Source organism: Cyanistes caeruleus, unplaced genomic scaffold (genome assembly GCF_971803275.1).
Source record: "Cyanistes caeruleus unplaced genomic scaffold, bCyaCae1.hap1.1 HAP1_SCAFFOLD_102, whole genome shotgun sequence".
NCBI lineage: Eukaryota > Metazoa > Chordata > Aves > Passeriformes > Paridae > Cyanistes > Cyanistes caeruleus.
In genome coordinates, this window is record NW_028255904.1 from 27,665 (window position 1) to 51,345 (window position 23,681).

The 23,681-nt window shown below is 46.6% G+C and overlaps 1 protein-coding gene across 1 annotated transcript; it reads right to left on the reverse strand.

Annotated features, from left to right (window-relative positions):
* Positions 1-496: 496 nt before the first annotated feature.
* Positions 497-3,595, reverse strand: LOC147646292 (uncharacterized). Its single transcript, XM_086873626.1, has 2 exons — positions 3,428-3,595; positions 497-2,544 (listed from the first exon to the last, which is right to left on the reverse strand). Exon 2 carries the CDS (start codon positions 2,515-2,517, stop codon positions 1,777-1,779), a length of 741 nt encoding a protein of 246 aa, XP_086729752.1. The 5' UTR covers positions 2,518-2,544; positions 3,428-3,595; the 3' UTR covers positions 497-1,776.
* Positions 3,596-23,681: the final 20,086 nt, after the last annotated feature.

Consider the following 23,681-nt stretch of genomic DNA (forward strand, 5'->3'; position numbering starts at 1 on the left):
GTGCTGAGAGGAACTGGGAGGGAGTTTGAGATAGTCTGGTTTAAACTGGGGAAGGGATTGAGGTGCTTAGGATGGCTGGGAAGGGGATTAAAGGATGTTGGGGAGGGTGGGATGGGGTTCTGGGGGTCCTGGTGGACACTGGGAGGGAGTTTGGGGGTGCTGGGTGTAACTGGGAGGGATTTGAGTGAGCCTGGAGGAGCTGGAAGGAGATTGGGCATTGGAAAGCAGGGATTGGGATGAGGTTGGTTGTGCTGGGAAGAGACTGGGAGGAGTCTTGATGAGTCCTGGTGGGGCTGGGAAGGGACTGGGAGAGGGTTTGGGGGTCCTGGGGCAGTGGGGGGAAATTGGGAGGGGGCTGTGGGATCCTGAGAGGAACAGGAGGGGTTCTGGTGGGTCCTGGGGAGGCTGGGAAGAGACTGGCAGTGATTTACCAAAATAGCAATATTGATCCAGTATCAACATCAATCTGTTAATGGACAAAAAACCTCTCCAACAGTTTAAAGTTACAAAGTGGATGTTTAATCACAGCACTGGGCGAGTGCAGGAGTCACCCCTTAATATGCACTGCAAGTTGACAAAAGATTCCAGTGTGAATTTATTTACAATAGTCTTGAATATCCAAAATACTAATACATATTAATACTAATACATATGCATAATGCTAACACTTCCCATTCCCCACTTTGGATTAAAATGCACTGTAATCAGTTTAAAATGTCATTACAACTGCGTGGTTGGCTCCCCAGTTTGAGGAGGGGGTCGTTTTGGTGAGGAGGGGTCATCAGGAGATGAAGGAAAACGGCTCTTCCTCACTCTCACCTTTCTACCTTTACAATGGTTGACATTACAAATGACATTTGGTACAACTCCAGTTTCCTCCCTTGTGACTTTGAAATGGGTTTCCAGATGTAAGGTCTGTGATCTTCCTGAACCCGTTTATCAGTTTCTCTTTTCTCATTATAAGCACATCTAAACAAACATACAATGACAAGTAATTTTTTACCTAAGTCCGAGATTCATTATCTCAAATCCTGCTTCTCACTTAATCATTAACTCTAACTAGCTCCAGCAAGGCCTGTCTCTAGCTGAGATCTCCAAATTTTCTAAAATACCTAATTTTTTAAAATTAGTTAGTCCAAAGGAGGTTCCAGAGGGTCCTGGGCAGGCTGGGGGAGACTGAGAGGGTCCTTTGAGGTACCTGTGGGGTCTGTGAGAGGTTTTGGGGGTCCTGACCTCTGCAGTTGCCCCAGGGACACCATGAAATGCCACCTGCAATAAGATGCTGACGGAGATTGGAGTCTCCATGTTGGGTTTTGTCTTCCTGGTTCTGGGGCTCAGCATCTACCTGAGCAAGAATGTGAGACGGGGTCCCTAAGTTTGGATATCCCCTCCCCCAGAGCATGTGTGTTCCCTCAGGGCCCCCAAGCCCGGTGTCACTCCCTTTTCTCTGCCAACAGAGCTCCTGAGGCAGCGACAAAAGGTTCTCTAGGATTGAAAGTCAACAAATCCACTCTCCTCAAGGAATTCCCATTGTTGGTCTGTGTCCTGATGGATTTTCATTCCCCTGCTTTCATCCAGGTGCCCACAGGGAGCCAGGAAGATGTGGAGCCTCCCAGCCAGGTGTCTTCCCAACACAGATCACCAGGACCACGGATCACCAGGGCTCTGCCCAACGGGGGTCACTGGGGATCATCCAATGCCCATCCTCCCATGGGGGATGGAGCTGGAGCAGCGCACGAAGCTCTTCCTGCACTCGGGGCACTCGCAGGGCTTCCCTTACTGGTGCCTCCGTTGGTGTTGGGTCAAGTGAGAGCTCTGTGAGAAGCTCTTCCCACACTGGGGACACTCGTAGGGCCTCTCCCCACTGTGGATGCGCCGGTGGAGAGTGAGGGTGGAGTTGCGGTTGAAGCTCTTCCCGCAGTCGGGGCAGCGGAAGGGCCTCTCGTCTGTGTGAATCCGCTCATGTCTGATGACAGTGGAGCTGCACTGAAACCTCTTCCCACACTCGGGACACTCATAGGGCCTCTCCCCAGTGTGGATGAGCTGGTGTTTTCTCAGGTCAGAGCTCCACCCAAAGCTTTTCCCACATTCCAAGCAGGTGTAGGGCCGTTCCCCTGTGTGGATCACCTGGTGTGCCCTCAGGTTGGACCTCTTGCTGAAGCACTTCCCACATTTTCCACACTCGTAGGGCTTTTCCCCAGTGTGGATCCTCTGGTGTTCCCTCAGGTAGGAGATGTAGCTGAAGCTCATCCCACATTCCCCACACTTGTAGGGCTTTTCCCCAGTGTGAATCACCTGGTCCTGGATCAGCTCGCACCTGTACCTGAAACCCTTCCCACATTCCAAGCAGTTGCAGGGCTTCTCCCCACCATGAGGCTTCTCCCCCAGCTCTGAGCTCTGGCTGGATCTCTGGCCATGTTCCTGGTATAGGGGGGATCTTTCCTCCTCACAGCTCCCTGGGCTGAGTTTGCAGACCCTTCTCATGCGGCTTCTCCAGGGCTTTTCCACCTCCTCCATCCAGCCACGGCTTAGGAATGAAAAATCCTGGTTTAGGGGAAAAAACAAGAGATGAGCACTTTGGGCTGGGGGTACCTCCTTGCCCAAGGTGCTCTCAGGAAGTCACTGGGCATCTTGTGTCTGAAAGAACCTCCAGGACACCAAGATTCAGCACCAACATCCTCCAAACATCAAAAGAGATCAAAAACTTCCAAAACACCAAAATGCTGATATCCTCCGAAAACAGAAAGATTCTGCCCCCACAAAAAAACAAAGCACCAACATTTAGCCCAATAAAGCTCAGATACTCCGAGATTCAGCCCCGTGAAAATCGTGCATCTCCCTGCCCCGGCACTCGCTGCATGGGGGGTGAGGGGGGCAGTGAGGCCGGGCCGGAGCAGGGGGTGCCTGAGAGAGGCCCCGAGCCCGGCAGAAGCCCCTGCACAGCCATGCAAGTGGCTCCTGGCCGCACTCGGGGATCCCCCTGGCCATCCCCGCTGGAGCAGCCTGGTCCTGAGGGACTCTGGCCCCTGCGAGGGACCCCAGGCTGCAGCAGGACAAGGATTCCTGGCCCTCAGGGGGAGGCAGTGACATGACCTGACTGTGACCCCCATCCCTGTGCCTCTGGGCGGGGAGGGGACGGAGAGGGGCACAAAGTTAAGCCCGGGAAGGAGGGACAGCTGGGGGGAAGATGGATTTCCGTAAGAATTACTTTGTTTCTCGTTTTCTTGTTCTGACACGTTTGATAATAAATTTAATTTAATTTCCCCAAGTCAGGTGTGCTGTGCCCGTGACCAAGGATTGAACTGTCCCCAACCTCATCCCGACCCCCGAGCCTTTCCTTGAGTGTTCTGCTCCCCGCCCGGGACAGGAAGGAGAGTCACAGAGTTTTGGCCTCGCTCCGGTATGCCCTGCTCCACCCCGGACTCACCCCCAGCTCCCAACGCCCTCAGCTCCCGGGCACCCCGAGCTCCCGGCGCTTCAGCGCAGCGGCGCTTCCTTGGCCTCCTGCCCGGGCCGGGCCCAGCGCCGGGGCCGCTCCTCAGCCCAGGGGGCCGAGAAATGGCGGAGCTCAGCCCAAGGCAGGCGAGTCCGTGCCGTGTGCAGGGCCCGCCGCTGGCTGCGATTGGCTGCTTCTGCCGTCACTCGTGGCTCTGGCGCGCGCTGATTGGGCAGAGCGGGGACAAGCCCGGCCCCGCTGGCGCTCCCAGGGCGGCCGTGGGGCAGGAGAGCCGCCATTGCCGGAGCGTCTGTGCGGGCCCGGCAGCGGCGGCAGCAGCGACCGGAGCTCGGTGAGGCGGCGGCGGAGCTCGGAGGCGGCCCCGGCCATCGCAGGTGGGAGCCGCGCTCGGTTCTGCGGGGGCTCGGGGCTCGCTGCGGGCCCGGGAGGGGGCGGCAGGGGGCTGTGGCGGGTGGCTTGTGCCGTGGCCGGCCCGTGTTGGCCCTGGGCTGAGGGCGCTGCGGGAGCGGCTGCCCGCGGTCTCCTTGCCGCTGGGGCCTCGGCAGGAGGCGGTGGCGGAGCAGCGCTGGCTCGTCCCGCTTCGTGTCGGGAGGCCGGAGGTGGCTGCGCTGGGCCCGGGGCCGGGCGGGAAAATTCCCGGCGCCAGAGGTTTGTGTGGCCCAAGGAGCCAGAGGAGCGGTGTGCAAGTGACTTTATTGCTGCCCAAAGGGAGAGGCCATGGGGCATTTGCCGTGCGCTCTCTCCAGGTGTTGGAGGACGCGGCCTCGTTTTTGTCCTGATTTTCCCGGCCGCATGTCCCTGTCCCTTTGCCCAACACTGGCCGAGGTGCTTGGAAGGTTCAGCCTTCCCGATCCGCCTGCTGCATGTCCTTTTTGTGTAACACCCGATATTCCTGGCTCTGTGGAGTGTTTGTTCTTCTGGAAGTTCAGGAATGTATCGGGACTTGGTCTGAGCAGCAGTCCTTGTCAATTAGTAACATTTTCTGAAACTGATGGTTTCTCCCATTGCTTCCTTATATACAAGTCCCTGGCCCTATCTCCAAGCAGATTCACTCATTGCCTCTGTTTTTTCCTTCCTGGAATCAGCCCAATTCCTCCTGCAGGCAGGAAGCCCCTGGGTCATTGTGCAGGCTTTGGGCCATCAGTGTTAATTTGCATTTCTAAAGCTCCTCTCCTGGCTGCCTGGAGCAAAGCTTCTCTTCCAGGGCAGACATCCCGTGATTCACACGTGGCCCCCCACAGATCTGCTATTTATTTTTTTTTAAACAATATTCTAATAATTGTTTATGTGTTAAAGCACCAACTTTAAAGCTCTTCTAGGTTTCAAAGAGCAGCTTAAAGGTGAACATCGAAAAACTCATACCATCATTTTGTCATGACTAAGAGTCACGTTCAAATATAAAACAAAAATGAGAAAGCAATCAAGCGTTTTCTTTTTATTCTCCTGGGACTAAAAACTGATTCTCACACCACTGGCCCAAACAGAACCGATAATAGAGAAGTAAAATTATTAGAAAAAATTACTCTAACGGTGTAATCCTTTCACTGAAACTGAGAAAAGCAAAAACTATTCAACAATGTCTTTAGAGAAATAAGGCATTACTTGATTCTGGCCAGAATGTGCAACAGGAATAATTTCATGCACACTTAGGCTGGGTGTGCAGAGAAAATCATTCCATGACAAATGAGTTTGACTAGATTTTTCTAAATTTATACACTCTGACACCATAGAAATCCATTGGTTTAATGTTCATTGGTTTCAAGGTGTGGAGTTGTTAGGATTTGGTTTCCTGTTGCAGCCGGATTTCTGTGCCTGTGATGGGAATTAGGTGGGTACTCCTGGATTTCCTGCTCAGCCTTTTCCAGACCAGGTGTCTCCAGCTGTGCCTGGGGAAGTGTCTGGGTCAGATGTTGGTTGATGTTTGCTGCTGGGTGTTGATATTTTGTTGATGGTTGTTATCTTGGTGGGAATCTTTTGGGCTATTCCCAATCTGTTGAGATGTTAATTTCATCTCTGCTGAGTGGTGGAAAAGAAACATTAAAATTCCTTTAAAAGAAAGATTAAAATTCCTTTCCCCAAGGCAAAGGCAAACCAAGTGTGAGCAGAGAAATAAGATTTGAAGCCATTTTCAAGTTGGTCTATTTTGCCAGCAGCTAATCCCAGGCAGGGCAGAGTGTGAGTGTAATTGAGAGGCAGAGTGGAATTGTCCCGGTGCCTTCCCCAGCAGCTGTGGCGAGGGCAGGCACAGAAAGGCCTGAAGCTGCAAGAGTGAGAGCAAGGATTGTCCCGCAGTGGCTGGAGATGGCAAAGGAGGGTGGCCAGGCCGAGGATTTGAGCAGAGGATCTGTGGGCAGGCCCAGGAGCTTCCCCCGCTGGGGAGCCCTGGCTGCTGCTGCGTTGCCTTCAGTGCAGGCTCAGGGGTGGCCTGTTTAATATTCCCTTCCAATCCAGATTTCTGAGTCTGGAAGAACCATGGCTGGGGCATCAATCATTTTATTTTTTCCATTTTGTTTTGTTCTCTTTCTTATGTCCACCCCATAACATTGAGACTCTCTGGGCCTAAAGAAGTCACACAATGCTCTCGCTAGAAGAGAGAATCCTCAATCCAGCTCCTACAATTCCCTGTTAATCCTAAGAATTGCTGCAGCTCCTTTTTCGTCCAGGGAAACATTATTTCTGAGATTCCCTGAACCCTCTCAGGGTCAATACAAGACAAAGCTTCAGTTAAAATAGGTCCCAAATATTTAACCATTTTCTCTACTGTTTGCCCTTTTTTTTCAGCTACTCAAAGCTGCTTTTTAGCCTGAAAATGAAACCATTTCACAGAGGCTTCCTCTACCTCTTCTCCTTGTTTTTCTGACTGGATCAAGTCATCCACATCCTGCATTGAGCCAGTCCCTGGGGGTGAGGTCAATTCCTTTGATATTTCCTGCAAGGCTTGCCCCAATCAGGCCGGTGCTTCCGTGCATCCCTGCAGAAGGACCGTCCATGTCTTGAGCATTTTCCCTTCTAGCTCTTGTTGCCAGCCCAAGGCAGAATTGTGTTTGCATCCTCTGGAAGTGGGCAGATCCCCAGAAAGCATCTTTTGCATCAAGTTGTGAATGGCAGCAGTGTGAGGAGGGCACCTGGTTTAGGCTGGTGTAAGGATCTGAGAGTGTGGGGTGCCTCGGTTTCATCATCTCATTTCTTCTTCTTGGGTCCTGCAGCATTCTGTGGATTCCATTGGATTTCTTGTTTGGCAGGATAGGAGCATTCTAGGGAGCCATCCCTGGCTGCCCAAGCCGTGCCTTGAGCAGGACTCCCAGACAGGCTGTGAGCCCTTCCTTCCCTCCCTTGGAACAGGGGATTGCTTTTGGACACCTCTTGTCCTGGTTGCTTCAGGGAAATTTGGAGAGGCTCCATATCTAATTTTGCCAATTTCCCTGGGTCTGCCCACACTTGTGGGTTCACTTCAGCCGTGGCTCTGCCAGACATTTGACACAGAGGTACAACAGAACCAGCCTCTGTATCACCTTTTGCAACATTAATTTGCATTCCAAATTTAGCCATCAAATCCCTTCCCAGTAAATTACAATCACAATTGTGAGCAAATAAAAGTTCCTGCATTTCAAACCCATCCCCCCACATCTGCTAATAGTGGCTGAATAAAACACACCCACTCGTCTTTCCCACTTAGTGCTTTAGTAATTAAAATATTCCCTAACAATTTTTCCCACTTAGGTGTAAGATTCTGAGTGGATGGAGAGGCCCCTGTGTCCATCAGGAAAGGTCTCCTCTGGATCCAGCCCCACCCTGGATGTTCCCAAGGGCTGCAGTGTGGTGGGTCCCTGGTGGAATGGGAGCTGTGCCACCGCTAAGAATGCGTGTCCATCAAGGGCTGGACTTGCTGGTGCTGAGGGTGCTGCTGTCTGTGCTTGCAGTGTCCTTGTGCCCTGCAGCTGGAAGGCTGATTCCTTGCCAGGGGCTGTTTGGGTGGGCTGTGCCCTGGCCAGGAGGGCAGTGCCTGTGCCAGGTGCTTGTGGCCGAGGGTGTCCCCTGGGTGCTGGGGCCCCCTTGGGCCCTGGGCTTGATCCCTCAGGGGCTGTAGGAAGTGTGCCATGGCCTTTGCCTTCAGCTTGGCCTTTTGCTCATCCCTTGCTGCATTCAGCTGCTGAGCCTTTGTGAGCAAGTGCTGCAGGGGCTTCTTCTGTCGCTGCTGCAGCCCCCTCAGTGCCTGTGGGTGCTCATCCTGTGGCAGCTGCTGAGCTTTCTGGAAAACCCTTCCTTTCTCCAGGGACCCACCAGGAAATGCTTAAAAGATCATGTGGATCCTTGCATGTCTAATCGCCATTTGTGAGCTGTTCCTTCCTCGTACTGGCTGTGCTGAGGCTCCCCTCCCCAGCCCGTATCCCAGAGCCGGTCCCTGTCCTGCCGCAGTGTCCAAAGGCGGCCCCCCCGGCGGGCAGGGCCGGCAGCTCCACGGGGCCGGGCAGCGGCCGGGGCGTCCCGCAGCCTCCTGGGGGCCGGGGGCCACTGCCGGCCCTGCCCGGGGGGTGCTGGGCTCAGGCAGCGCCCGGCGCTGAGCCCCGGCTGCCCCACAGCCCCGGCCCGGCCCCACAGCTCCCCACAGGCCCCCAGCCCGTGCTCCCGGTGCCGCAGCTCTGCGCCCGCTCCTGCCGCTCCCAGCTCAGAGAAACCCCCTGAAATCCTCACCTCCTTGTTTTCCTGTCCTGAAAACTGGGATACAAAGGATCTGGGTCTGCTGGCAAATTCTGAGGATAAGACCCTTCTGAAAATCCTTCCAATTCTCAGTATTTTTCTCTTTTTCCTCTTTTATATAATCATTTTTCTTACCCCATGGATTCCTCCTGCTGCTTCTTGCCTTAAGCACATTCCTGCACACTCCCCTTCAGCCAATCCCTTCCCAGCACACCAACACCATCCATCCCCTGTTGTCTAAATCCCTTCTGGACTTCCCTTCTTGCCCCCCTGGGTGTCCATGTCCTTAATTCCCTCTGGGAGAATGTGCAAACGACCTCCACATGCTCCCAAGGGACCCTTGAGAGATATTTTGGGGTCATCATCCCTTTGTCCAGGATGCCCTTCTAGCATTCCATATTGTCCCCTCAATGGTCCTACCTGGATCCCAGCTGCGCCCCTCCCCCCCGGGCCTTGGCGCCCCCCTGGAGGGGAATTTGGGGAGGTGGGAGGGGGGAGCGCCAAGGCCGGGCCCCCCCGCGCTGTGGTGGCGGGAGCGGCTGCAGTGGGGAGCGAGTGCGGGCGGAAGCGGCCGAGAGCCCAGCGCTGCCCCAGGCCGAGCTGGCCCAGCTGCATCCGTGCCCCTGCGGTGGGATGCTGTGGGACTGGGGGGGAAGAGGGAGGCGGCAGTGGGTGCTGGGCCTGGGGGCAGGAGGAGAAGGGAGGGAGAAGCAGGGTTGAGGAACAAAATGGTCAAAATATCTATCTCGGGTTTTACAGAAGGAGGAAGAGGTGTGAGCAAGAGTTGGGCCACAGGAGGAGGAGGAGGAGGAGCAGGAACAGGAAGCAGCACAAGGTTCCTCCCTCCCTGTATGTGCAGTCCCAGGAGTGTTTCCCTGCCCACAGTCAGCAGGTGACTGGAGAGGGGGATCCACGATTTTCACTGGGCTGAATCCTGTTGTTTCTGAGCTTTATTGGGCTAAATGTTGGTGCTTTGTCTTTTTGCAGGGGCTGAATCTTTCTATACTGGAGGGGGTTTTGCCTGAATTTTGTGTTTGATTAGTTTTTGATTTTTTTGATCTAGTTTTGATGTTTGGAGGATGTCTGGGCTGAATCTTGGTGTTTTGGTTTGTTACAGACATAAGATGCCAAATGACTTTCTGAGATGAACTTGGGCATGGAGGAACCCCCAGTCCAAGGCTCTCTCCTCTCTTTTTTTCCTCCTCATCAGGAATTTTCATACCGTGTCTAAATGGAAGAGGAGGAGGAAAAGTCCTGGAGGTGCCACACAAGGAAGGGCTGCAAACCCAGCCCAGGGAGCTGCAAGGAGGAAAGATCCCCCCAGTGCCAGGAACACGGCCAGAGATCCAGCCGGAGCTCAGAGCTGGGGGAGAAGCCCCACAAGTGCTTGGAATGCGGGAAGGGCTTCAGGTGGAGCTCTGAGCTGATCCGGCACCAGGTGATCCACACTGGGGAAAAGCCCTATGGGTGTGGGGAATGTGGGAAGAGCTTCAGCCAGAGCTGCCACCTGATCCGGCACCAGGTGATCCACACTGGGGAAAAGCCGTATGAGTGTGGAAAATGTGGGAAGAGCTTCAGAGATATCTCTAACCTGATGATACACCAGGTGATCCACACGGGGGAACGGCCCTACACCTGCTTGGAATGTGGGAAGAGCTTTGGGTGGAGCTCCTACCTGAGAAAACACCAGCTCATCCACACTGGGGAGAGGCCCTACGAGTGTCCCCAGTGTGGGAAGAGGTTTCAGCGCAGCTCTGATGTTCTCAAACATGAGCGGATTCACACAGACGAGAGGCCCTTCCGCTGCCCCGACTGCGGGAAGGGCTTCAACCGCAACTCCCACCTCGCTCTCCACCGGCGCATCCACAGTGGGGAGAGGCCCTACGAGTGTCCCCAGTGTGGGAAGAGCTTCTCACAGAGCTCTCACTTGACCCAACACCAACGGAGTCACCAGTAAGGGAAGCCCTGCGAGTGCCCCGAGTGCGGGAAGAGCTTCGTGCGCTGCTCCAGCTCCATCCCCCATGGGAGGATGGGCGTTGGATGATCCCCAGTGACCCCCGTTGGGCAGAGCCCTGGTGATCCGTGGTCCTGGTGATGCGTGTTGGGAAGACACCTGGCTGGGAGGCTCCACATCTTCCTGGCTCCCTGTGGGCACCTGGATGAACACAGGTGCAGGAACATCCATTGGGACACAGACCAACAATGGGAATTCCTTGGAGAGAGTGGATTTGTTGACTTTTAATCCTAGAGAACCTTTTCCTGCTGCCTCAGGAGCTCTGTGGGCAGAGAAAAGAAGGTGATACCAGGCTTGAGGGGCCCAAGAGGAGCACACTCGCTCTATGGGGAGGGAGGACACGACCCCCGGGTTCCCCCCTCACCTTCCTGCGCAGGCAGAAGCCGAGCCCCAGTGCCAGGAAGACGAAACCCAACACGGAGACTCCAATCCCTGTCAGCATCTTGATGCAGGCAGCATTTCACAGCATCCGTGGGTGTCTGCAGGGTTCAGGACCCCCAAAACCTCTTACAGACACCCCAAGCCCCTCCAAGGACCCTCCCAGTCTCCCACAGCCCACCCAGGACCCTCTGAAACCTCCTTTGGACTAATTAATTTCAAAAAATTAGGTATTTTAGAAAATTTGGAGATCTCAGCTAGAGACAGGCCTTGCTGGAAGTAGTTAGAGTTAATGATTAAGTGAGAAGCAGGATTTGAGATAATGAATCTCGGACTTAGGTAAAAAATTCCTTTTCATTGTGTGTTTGTTTTTCTGTGCTTATAATGAAAAAAGAGAAACTGATAAATGGGTTCAGGAAGATCACAGACCTTACATCTGGAAACCCATTTCAAAGTCACAAGAGAGGAAACTGGAGTTGTACCAAATGTCATTTGTAATGTTAATCATTGTAAAGGTAGAAAGGTGAGAGTGAGGAAGAGCGGTTTTCCTTCATCACTTGATGATTCCTCCTTGCCAAAACGACCTCCTCCTCAAATTAGGGCGCCCATCACGCAGGCAGAATGACTTTTTAAACTCATTACTGTATATTTTAATACAAAGTGGGGAATGGGAAATGTTAGCATTATGCATATGTATTGGTATTAATATGTATTAGTATTTTGGATATTTAAGACTTTTGTAAATAAATAGACACTGGAATCTTTTGTCAGCTTGCAGTGCGTATTAAGGGGTGACTCCTGCACTCGCCCAGTGCTGTGATTAAACATCCACTTTGTAACTTTAAACTGTTGGAGAGGTTTTTTGTCCATTAACAGATTGATATTGATACTGGATCAATATTGCTATTTTGGTAAATCACTGCCAGTCTCTTCCCAGCCTCCCCAGGACCCACCAGAGCCCCTCCTGTTCCTCTCAGGATCCCACAGCCCCCTCCCAATTTCTCCCCACTTCCCCAGGACCCCCAGACCCTCTCCCAGTCCCTTCCCAGCCCCACCAGGACTCATCAAGACTCCTCCCAGTCTCTGCCCAGCACAACCAACCTCATCCCAATCCCTGCTTTCCAATTCCCAATCTCCTTCCAGCTCCTCCAGGCTCACTCAAATCCCTCCCTGTGACACCCAGCACCCCCAAACTCCCTCCCAGGGTCCACCAGCACCCCCAGAACTCCATCCCACCCTCCCCAACATCCTTCAAACCCCTTCCCAGGCATCCTCAGCACATCAATCCCTTCCCCAGTTTAAACCAGGCCATCTCAAACTCCCTCCCAGTTCCTCCCAGCACACCCCAGTCCCCCTCTGGGCCCCCCCAGTGCCTCCCCCGCTGCCCCCGGCGCTGTGGGGGCCGGGCCGTGCCCCAGTGCCGGCTCAGGGGGTGCTCCAGGCTGCCGTGCTCCACCTGGCAGCTGGAGCTGAGCCCGCATTGCCGGGGGCGGTTTCCAGCAGCACCAGGAGCTGCTGGCTCCAGTCCCCGCTGGGGAGCACGGCAGTGGCCAGCACGTGGCCCGAGAGCTGCTGCTGGCCCTGGGAGCAGCTCAGCTGGATGTGGGCAGGGGAGAAATCCATCAGGGAGCAGAGCAGGCGGCCGGGGCCGGGCTGGGAGCTGGAGGGCACCAGCGAGATGGACACGCTGGGATGGGCACTGGGGATCAGCGGGGACAGACTGGCATGAGCTTGGGGGGTAACTGGGAGAGATGGGAGAGGAGTGGTGTGGCGTCGGGTGGGACCGGGAACAGGCTGTCAGGGACTGGGATGGCGCTGAAAGAGATGAGAGTGGATACTGGGACACTGGATGAAGGCGCAGATGTCTGGGAGTGGAAGGAGGAATGAATCCGAAATGGACTGGGAATGGGCTAAAAGGAGTGGGAGAGACTCCCGGGCCTCTGGGCGGGACTGTGGTGGCACTGGGAGGGACTGTGGTGGCACTGGACGGGACTGTGGTGGCACTGGGAGGGGCTGTGGTGGCACTGGGAGGGACTGTGGTGGCACTGGGCGGGACTGTGGTGGCACTGGGAGGGACTGGGAATGAAGTGCGCGGCGCTGGGCGGCCGAGTCCAGCGCGGGGCTCTCGGCTCTGTGGATCTGCCCGGCAACTGATGAGTCATCAGAGAGGCGCGCTCTGATTGGCTGAGCGGCGGCAGATCCACGGAAAGGCGAGATGGACAGGCGGGGTCACTGGGAGTGACTGGGATGGACTGGGAGTGACTGGGATGGACTGGGAGAGGCTGGGATGGACTGGGAGAGCCACGGGAGCCATTCAGAGGGACAAGGGGCCCCGGGGATGGGCACACGGAAGGCTGAGGGCTCTGGGGTGATTCCCAGGGAGGTCTGGAGGGACACGGCCGGGCCCCTCTCTGTGCCCCGAGAGCAGCGGCCCGGACAGAAAAGTTCAGGAGCGGGAGGAGGTGTTTCTCAAGATTGATTTTAATCCTCATTCTCCTGGTCTGATTTGCTCAGTCCTAAATTCAGTTCATTTCCCCGTGTCGGGCTGTTGTGCCCCTGATGGTGATCCCTGAGTGACCTCTCCCTGCCCTTGTCCCGACCCACGAGGATTTGGATTTGTTTCAGTTCAGTGGAATTCGTGGTGATTTGGGGGGAGCTGGAGCAAAGCAGCTGGAAAGCATAGTGGGCGTGTGTCCTGGGTTGATTATGATGTTAAATTGTATCCCCATTCGTCCACCTAACCCCGACACAGGTTTTGTATTCTTAAAATTCCATCTGAGAGTAAAAGTGAGTGGAAAAGAAGCACCAAGTCTGTTATCAGACTGCACTTGCTCCCCCCGCATCGGGAGTTTTGACTACAGCACAGACAGACAACAAGACACAGATCGCCTTGGCTTTCCAGCTAGCCGGAGCAGAGAGGTCTTCCTGGACTGTTTTCTTTCCCTTTTCCTGAAACGAATCGAAGCTGCTCTGGACTGGGGACTCGGGGGAGCACCGGGAGCACCCCTGGACTACCGGGAGCCCGGCCTGGGCAGCGGCATTTTCCAGCGCCAGAGGGACTGATAACAGAGCCAACACCCCCAGGAAAGAGACCCTCTGAAGTTCCTCATCTCTGCTGAAGGGCGAGAGGTTTTGTAATTTGATATCGTTCATTTTTGTGCTGGGTAGTGCTGTGCCTGGGAAATAAACAGGTTTTTTCCACTCCTCTCAGAGAAATCTCTTCCCGAACTGGATGGGGGGTGGGAGAAAGGGGCCACGTGGGTTTGCTTCCCGGGGGGAACCCACTGGAGGTTTTCTCCCAAATTTACCCTAAACCAGGACAATCACCCAAATTACACAAACACATCACAAAATTCCAGAAACATCCCTCAAAATTCTAGAAAAATCCCAAAAAATGGCAGAAAACACCCACAAAATTTCCTAAGTCTTCTCAAAACCCTACCAAATTCCAGAAGCATCCCACATAATCTCCACAAATTTCCGCACAATCTAAGAAAAACCCCTCAAAACTCTTCAAGACTCCTCAAAATCCCACAAAATTCCAGAAAAACCTCACAAAATTTCAGAAAAAAATCCACAAATTTCCCTAAATCTTCTCATAAGCCTACCAAATTCCAGAAATATCCCACAAAAATCTCCAAAAATTTCCGCACAAAGAAAAATCCCACACAATTCTTATAGGCTCCTCAAAATCCCACAAAATTCCAGAAACACCCCACAAACTTGCAAAAAAACCCGCACGAATTTCCTAAAATCTTCTCATAAGCCCACCAAATTCTAGAAACATCCCACAAAAATCTCCACAAATTTCCACACAGTCTAAGAAAAAACCCACACAATTCTTCAAGGCTCCTCAAAATCCCACAAAATTCAAGAAAATTTCCACAACTTTACAAGAAAATTCCAGAAAATACACTTAAACTTCTGAAAACCCCAGCAAATTCCAGAAACACCCTACAAAATATCCACTAATTTCCACGCAATCTAAGAAAAAGGCCCTCAAAATTCTTCAAGTCTCCGCAGAATCCCACAAAATTCCAGACAATTCCAAAACATTCCAAAGAAATCCCACCAAATTCCAGAAACATCCCACCAAATTCCAGAAAAAAATCCACAAAACCCCCAATATCTTCTCATAAGCCCACCAAATTCCAGAAATATCCCACAAAATCGCCTCAAATTACCACACAATCAAAGAAAAATCCCACACAATTCTTCAAGGCTCCTCAAAATCCCACCAAATTCCAGAAAATTACCACAACATTCCAAAACAATCCCACCAAATTCCAGAAACACCTCACAAACTTACAAAAAAACCCCCCACGAAGTCCCCAAAATCTTCTCATAAGCCCACCAACTTCAGATACAACCCACACAATCTTTACAAATTTCCACTAAACCTAAGAAAGATCCCTCAAAGTTCTTCAAGTCTCCTCAATATCCCACAAAATTCCACAGAAACTCCACAACATTCAAAAAAAAAATCCTAAAAATTCCAGAAACATCCCACAAATTCCTTCAAGTCTCCTCAAAATCCCACAAAATTCCAGACAATTCCTCAACATTCCAAAGAAATCCCACCAAATTCCAGAAACATCTCACAAAATTCCAGAAAAAAAAAGCAAAATTACCCAGAATCTTCTCATAAGCCTACCAAACTCCAGAAATATCCCACAAAATCTCCACAAGTTTCCACACATTCTAACAAAAATCCCACACAATTCTCCAAGGCTCCTCAAAATCCCACAAAATCCAAGAAAACTGCCACAACATTCCAAAAAAATCCAATAAAATTCCCTAAATCTTCTGAAACCCCAACAAAATTCCAGAAAATCACCACAAAAATCTCCACTAATTTCCGCACAATCTAAGGAAAATCCCACACAATTCTTCAAGGCTCCTCAAAATCCCACAAAATTCAAGAAAATTACCACAACATTCCAAAAAAATCCACAAAATTCCCAAAATCTTCTCATAAGCCCACCAAATTCCAGAAACATCCCACAAAATCTCCACAGATTTCCACACAATCTAAGAAAAACCCCTCAAAATTCTTCAAGTCTCCTCAAAATCCCACAAAATTGAAGACAATTACCACAACTTTACAAGAAAATTCCAGAAAATTCCCTTAAACTTCTGAAAACCCCACCAAATTCCAGAAACACCCTACAAAATCTCCACTAATTTCCACGCAATCAAGGAAAAAGGCTTTCAAAATTCTTCCAGTCTTCTCAGAATCCCACAAAATTCCAGACAATTCCAAAACATTCCAAAGAAATCCCACCAAATTTCAGAAACATCTCACAAAATTCCAGAAAATCTCCAAAAAAACTCCACAAATTTCCACAAAGTCTAAGAAAAATATCACACAATTCTTCAAGGCTCCTCAAAATCACACAAAATTCAAGAAAATTACCACAACTTTACAAGAAAATTCTAGAAAATTCCCTTAAACTTCTGAAAACCCCACCAAATTCCAGAAACACCCTACAAAATCTCCACTAATTTCCACGCAATCTAAGAAAAAGGCCCTCAAAATTATTCAAGTCTCCGCAGAATCCCACAAAATTCCAGACAATTCCAAAACATGCCAAAGAAATCCCACCAAATTCCAGAAACATCCCACCAAATTCCAGAAAAAAATCCACAAAACCCCCAATATCTTCTCATAAGCCTACCAAATTCCAGAAATATCACACAAAATCGCCTCAAATTTCCACACAATCTAAGAAAAATCCCACACAATTCTTCAAGGCTCCTCAAAATCCCACAAAATCCAAGAAAACTGCCACAACATTCCAAAAAAATCCAACAAAATTCCCTAAATCTTCTGAAAACCCCACCAAATTCCAGAAAATCTCCACAAAAATCTTCACTAATTTCCGCACAATCTAAGGAAAATCCCACACAATTCTTCAAGGCTCCTCAAAATCCCACAAAATTCCAGAAAATTACCACAACATTCCAAAACAATCCCACCAAATTCCAGAAACACCTCACAAACTTCCAAAAAAAACCCCCACGAAGTCCCCAAAATCTTCTCATAAGCCCACCAACTTCCAGATACATCCCACACAATCTTTACAAATTTTCACTAAACCTAAGAAAGATCCCTCAAAGTTCTTCAAGTCTCCTCAATATCCCACAAAATTCCACAGAAACTCCACAACATTCCAAAAAAATCCTAAAAATTCCAGAAACACCCCACAAATTCCTTCAAGTCTCCTCAAAATGTTACAAAATTCCAGACAATTCCTCAACATTCCAAAGAAATCCCACCAAATTCCAGAAACATCTCACAAAATTCCAGAAAAAAAAAGCAAAATTACCCAGAATCTTCTCATAAGCCTACCAAATTCCAGAAATATCCCAAAAAATCTCCACAAGTTTCCACGCAATCTAAGAAAAACCCCACACAATTCTTCAAGTCTCCTCAAAATCCCACAAAATCCACGAAAACAGCCACAACATTCCAAAAAAATCCAACAAAATTCCCTAAATCTTCAGAAAACCCCACAAAATTACAGAAAATCTCCACTAATTTCCACAAAATCTAAGAAAAATCCCACACAATTCTTCAAGGCTCCTCAATATCCTACAATATTCACGAAAATTACCACAACTTTACAAGTAAATTCCAGAAAATTCCCTTAAACTTCTGAAAACCCCACCAAATTCCAGAAACACCCTACAAAATATCCACTAATTTCCACGCAATCAAAGAAAAAGGCCCTCAAAATTCTTCAAGTCTCCTCAGAATCCCACAGAATTCCAGACAATTCCAAAACATTCCAAAGAAATCCCACCAAATTCCAGAAACATCCCACAAAATTCCAGAAAAAAATCCACAAAACCCCCAATATCTTCTCATAAGCCCACCAAATTCCAGAAATATCCCACAAAATCGCCTCAAATTTCCACACAATCTAAGAAAAATCCCACACAATTCTTCAAGGCTCCTCAAAATCCCACAAAATCCAAGAAAACTGCCACAACATTCCAAAAAAATCCAACAAAATTCCCTAAATCTTCTGAAAACCCCACCAAATTCCATAAAATCACCACAAAAATCTCCACTAATTTCCGCAAAATCTAAGGAAAATCCCACACAATTCTTCAAGGCTCCTCAAAATCCCACAAAATTCAAGAAAATTACCACAACATTCCAAAAAAATCCCACCAAATTCCAAAAATCTTCTCGTAAGCCCACCAAATTTCAGAAACATCCCACAAAATCTCCACTAATTTCCACACAATCTAAGAAAAATGTACTCAAAATTCTTCAAGTCTTCTCAAAATCCCACAAAATTCCAGAAAATTACCACAACATTCCAAAACAATCCCACCAAATTCCAGAAACACCTCACAAACTTCCAAAAAAAACCCCCACGAAGTCCCCAAAATCTTCTCATAAGCCCACCAACTTCCAGATACATCCCACACAATCTTTACAAATTTCCACTAAACCTAAGAAAGATCCCTCAAAGTTCTTCAAGTCTCCTCAATATCCCACAAAATTCCACAGAAACTCCACAACATTCAAAAAAAAAATCCTAAAAATTCCAGAAACATCCCACAAATTCCTTCAAGTCTCCTCAAAATCCCACAAAATTCCAGAAACATTGAACAAAATTCCAGAAAAAACCCCACGAAATTCCCTAAATCTTCTCATAAGCTTACAAAACTCCGGAAATATCCCACAAAAATCTCCACAAGTTTCCACGCAATCTAAGAAAAATCCCACACAATTCTTCAAGTCTCCTCAAAATCCTACAAAATTCCAGAAACATTCAACAATATTACAGAAAAAACCCACAAAATTCCCTAAATCTTCTCAAAACCCTACCAAATTCCAGAAATATCCCACTTAATCTTCACAAATTTCCGCAAAGCCTAAGAAAAATCCCACAAAATTCTTCAAGGCTCCTCAATATCCTACAAAATTCCTCAAAAACCCCACAACATTCAAAAAAAACCCTAACAATTCTAGAAACAACCCACAAAATCTCTCAAGTCTTCTCAGAATCCCACATAATTCCAGACAATTCCAAAACATTCCAAAGAGATCCCACCAAATTACAGAAACATCCCACAAAATTCCAGAAAAAAATCCACAAAACCCCCAATATCTTCTCATAAGCCCACCAAATTCCAGAAATATCCCACAAAATCTCCACAAATTTCCACGCAATCTAAGAAAAACCTTTCAGAATTCTTCAAGTCTCCTCAAAATCCCACAAAATTCCATAAACATTACACAAAATTCCTGAAAAAAACCCACAAAATTCCCAAAATCTTCTCATAAGCTTACCACATTCCAGAAATATCCCACAAAAATCTCCACAAATTTCCATGCAATCTAAGAAAAATCCCACACAATTCATCAAGGCTGCTTTAAATCCCAGAAAATTCCAGAAAATTACCACAACTTTCCAAAAAAATCCCACAAAATTCCATAAAACTTCAGAAAACCCTACCAAATTCTTGAAATATCCCCACCAAATCTCCACTAATTTCCTCACAATCTAAGAAAAATGTACTCAAAATTCTTCAAGTCTCTCCAAAATCACCCAAATTACAAAAAAACCCACAAAATTCCAGAAACATCCCACCAAATTCCAGAAAAATTTCAAAAAATGGCAGAAAACACCTACTAAAGTTCCTAAATCTTCTCAAAACCCTACCAAATTCTAGAAACATCCCTCATAATCTTTACAAATTTCCACTAAACCTAAGAAAAATCCTTAAAAATTCTTCAAGTTTCCTCAATATCCCAAAAAATTTCACAGAAACCACAAAACATTCCAAAAAAATCCTAACACTTCTAGAAACACCCCACAAAATCCTTCAAGTCTCCTCAAAATCCCACAAAATTCCATACAATTCCACAACATTCCAAAAAAATCCCACCAAATTCCAGATACATTCCCTCAAAATTCCAGAAAAGTTCCTGAATCTTCTCATAAGCCCACCAAATTCCAGAAACATCCCACAAAATCTCCACAAATTTCCACACAGTCTAAGAAAAACCCCTCAAAATTCTTCAAGTCTCCTCAAAATAACACAAAATTCCAGAATAGTCCACAAAATTCCAGAAAAAAAACATGAAATTACCTTAATATTCTCATAAGCCCACCAAATTCCAAAAACACCCTACAAAATCTCCACTAATTTCCACAAAATCTAAGAAAAAGGCCATCAAAATTCTTCAAGTCTCCTCAAAATCACCCAAATTACAGAAAAACATCACAAAATTCCAGAAACATCCCTCAAAATTCCAGAAAAATCCCAAAAAATGGCAGAAAACACCCACAAAATTTCCTAAATCTTCTCAAAACCTTACGACATTCCAGAATCATCCCACATAATCTTTACAAATTTCCACAAAACCTTAAAAAAATCCCTCAAAATTCTTCAAGTCCCCTCAATATCCCACAATGATCCACAAAACCCCAAAACATTCCAAAAAAATCCCAAAAATTCTAGAAACATCCCACAAAATTCTAGAAAAAAAGCAAGAAATTCCTTAAATCTTCTCACAGGCTCACGAAATTCCAGATATATCCCACAAAATTCTCCACAAATTTCCACACAATCTAAGAAAAATGCCTAAAAAATTTTCATGAGTCTTCGAAATGTTTCAAAATTTAAAAAAAATCTCACAAAATTCAAGAAACTTCCACAAAAATCTCTTCAATATCCCACAAAATTTTTAAAAAAATCACAGAACATTAAAGAAAAAAATACCACAAAATTCCCTAAATCTTCTCAAAACTTTACTGAATTCCAGAAACATCCCACAAAATCTCCACAATTTCCACAAAATTCTACAAAAATCCCTCAAAATTTGAGAAAATTCCACAAAATTTAAGAGAAGTTTGACAACATTTGAAAAAAATACCACAAAATTACCTAAATTTTCTCCCTTCACCAAATTCCAGAAACATCTCACAAAATCTCCACTAATTTCCAGAAAATATTAGAAATATCCCTCAAAATTCATCAAGTTTCCTCAATATATCACAAAATTCCAGAAAAATCCTACAAAATTGCAGCAAAAACCCCAAAAAATCCTTAAATCTTCTCATAACCCTACCAAATTTTTGAAACATCCCACAAAATCTCCACAAAGTTCCACAAAATCTAAGAAAAATCCCGCAGAATTCTACATGTTTCCTCAATATCCCTCAAAATTCTACAATACCCCCTCCAAATTCTGGAAATATCCCACAAAATCTCCACAAATTTCCACACAATCGAAGAAAAATCCCACAAAATTCTTCAAGTCTTCTCAAAATCCCACAAAATTCTACAAAAATTCCACAAAAGTGCCACAAAATTCTTCAAAATGTCACCAAATTCCAGAAACATAAAAAAAATCTCTTCCAATTTCCACAACATTCCAAAATATTTCCTCAAAATTCCAGAAACATCCACACAGATCTCTTCCACTTTCCACAAAATTCCAGAAATATCCCTCAAAATTCTTCAAGTCTCTTCATTATCCCACAACATTCCAGAAAAATCCCACAAAATTCAAAAAAAATCCCCAAAAATAGCATATAAATCTTTCAAAATTGCAGAAAAAAATAAAATAAGTCCTTAAATCTTCTCAAAACGGAATCAAATTTTTGAAACATCCCACAAAATCTCCACAAATTTCCCCAAAATCTAAGAAAAAGCCCAGAAAATTCTTCGTCTTCCCAAAATCTTTCAAAATTTCACAAAAACCTCAATAATTCCAGAATCATCCCACAAAATCTCCTCATAATTCCAGAATAACTCCAAAAAATCCTACAAAATTCCAAAAAAATACCCCCGAAGAATTCCATCAATCTTCTCAAAATCCCACCGAATTCCAGAAACATCCCAAAAAATTTCCACAAATTCCCACAAAATCTAAGAAAGATGCCTGAAAATTCTTCATGTCTCCACAATATCCTTCAAAATTCCATAAAACCCCCATGAAATTCCAGAAGCATCACACAAAATTTAAGGAACAATCCCACAATATTCCAGAAAAATCCCCCAAAAATTCTTCAAGACTCCTCAAAATCCCACAAAATTTCACAACATTCAAAAAAAATCCCACAAAAGTATTTAAATTTTATCAAAATCCCACAAAAGCTCAGAAAAATCCCATGAAATTCCAGAAAAATCCCACCAAAATCCCTGAAACGTCTCAAAACCCTACCAAATTCCAGAAACATCCCAAAAAATCTGCTCCAATTTCCACAAAGCCTAAGAAAAATCCCCCAAAATTCCTCAAGTCTCCTCAAAATCCCACAAAATTCCACAAAAACCCCACAACATTCCATAAAAATCCCAATAATTCTATAAACCTCCCACAAAATCCTTCAAGTCTCCTTAAAATCCCACAAAATGGCAGAAAACACCCACAAAATTTCCTAAAACTTCTCAAAACCCTACACATTTCCAGAAACATCCCAAAGTATCTTCATAAATTTCTACAAAATTCCAGAAAAATCCCATAAAATTGCAGAAAAATAAAAAAAACTCTCAATCTTATCAAAACCCTACCAATTTCCAGAAACATCCCACAGGATCTCCTCCTATTTACACAGAATTCCAGAAAAAAAATCACAAAATTATTGAAAAGCCCCACAAAATTCAAGAAAAATCCCACCAAATTCCAGAAAAATCCCACAAAATTCCCTAAATCTTCACAAAACCCTACCAAATTCCAGAAACATCCACAACATCTCCACAGTGTTCAACAAAATTCCAGAAAAATACCAAAAAACTCTTCAAGTCTTCTCAGAATCTTACAAAATTCTAGAAAAATCCTCAAAATTCCAGAAAATTTCCCAGAAAATTCCCTAAATCTCCTCAATATCTCACAAAATTTTACAAAATATCCCACAAAATTCCACAAATTTCTCACAAAATTCCAGTAAAATCTGATGAAATTGTTAGCGTTCAGGAACACACATAATCACGAATGATTATATGTAGGTGCTTTATTAAGAGATCTGGGTGTCAGGGGTACACATACCCAAATCTGACCCGACTTGGTTTTGAGCTGAACATGTTTTTGTACTCTATCGTTATATAACTTATATATTAATTATTAAACTTACATCATTCTATTGTATACATTGATGTTACCCAAGCATGGATTTCTCATGATCCCCCTCAGACCCCTAACATTGTTCCTCATCTTCTTTAAACAATAATTATATCTAATCACATCTAACAATTGTATCATTTATCATCTACTGACTACACAGGTGCAGTTTCACCTGATCTTTAGCAAGGACAAGGCCTAACATTTCCCAGAGCCTACTTTTCCCAGGCTTGCCAAACCTAACTTTATTTCTAAGTCCCTGAATTTTCTAAGATTTTAAGACCTTTTACTATTATTCCCCCCTTTGAAAGCATTTTCACTTCACTAGAAGTGCAAATGTTTTCACTTGTTACAGTCCTTTGTTTCTGAGTTTATACTTGATGTTCTTTGAATCCTTGAGTGATGTAAGCGTTGTCCTGGATGTTGTCACGAACTGGAGAACCAGAAGATGGTGGATGTGGATCTCACATCAGTGCCTTTATTATTTTCTGGTTCCAGGACATTTTTTTCCGTATTTCTCCCTTGAAGATGCTGTCAACTAACCTCATATTGCTGAGAATACAGTTAGTAAGATGATCACACTCTCAATGATAGATTTAATCCATGAACTCACATTCCACCCTAAACCTTTGAAGATTTTGCCTAATCAACTTGTAGACAAATCCTTTTGCTCTTCCTGTGCTCCGTGCTCTATTTGTTGCAATTGATTGATGTCATATTCTACATGTGCAGTTACATTTGGGGTGTGAATGCAGCAATGATCAATCCATCCCTTTAAAAAAACTCACACACTCCATGCTCTTTCAGGAGTAGTAAATTGTAATTGTACGTTTAGTTCTTTAAATCTTTCTCAGGTCACTCTTGCTAATTTATCTACCTGACCTGTAAGTTTGTACAACATTTCTCTCTTCTGATAGTTTGCTATAGGACCAAGCAAAGACTCTAGGGCCCACCCAAATTTCACTCTAGTAGAGGCTTCTTGCCAAGTGTCATCCTGATTCTGTTCCTATCCTAATCTTCCCTAGCTATGCCTGTGTCTAGCCACT

Excerpts from the sequence above, each read along its gene's own strand:
- LOC147646292 (XM_086873626.1), bottom strand. The coding sequence starts at position 2,517 with ATGGAGGAGGTGGAAAAGCCCTGGAGAAGCCGCATGAGAAGGGTCTGC.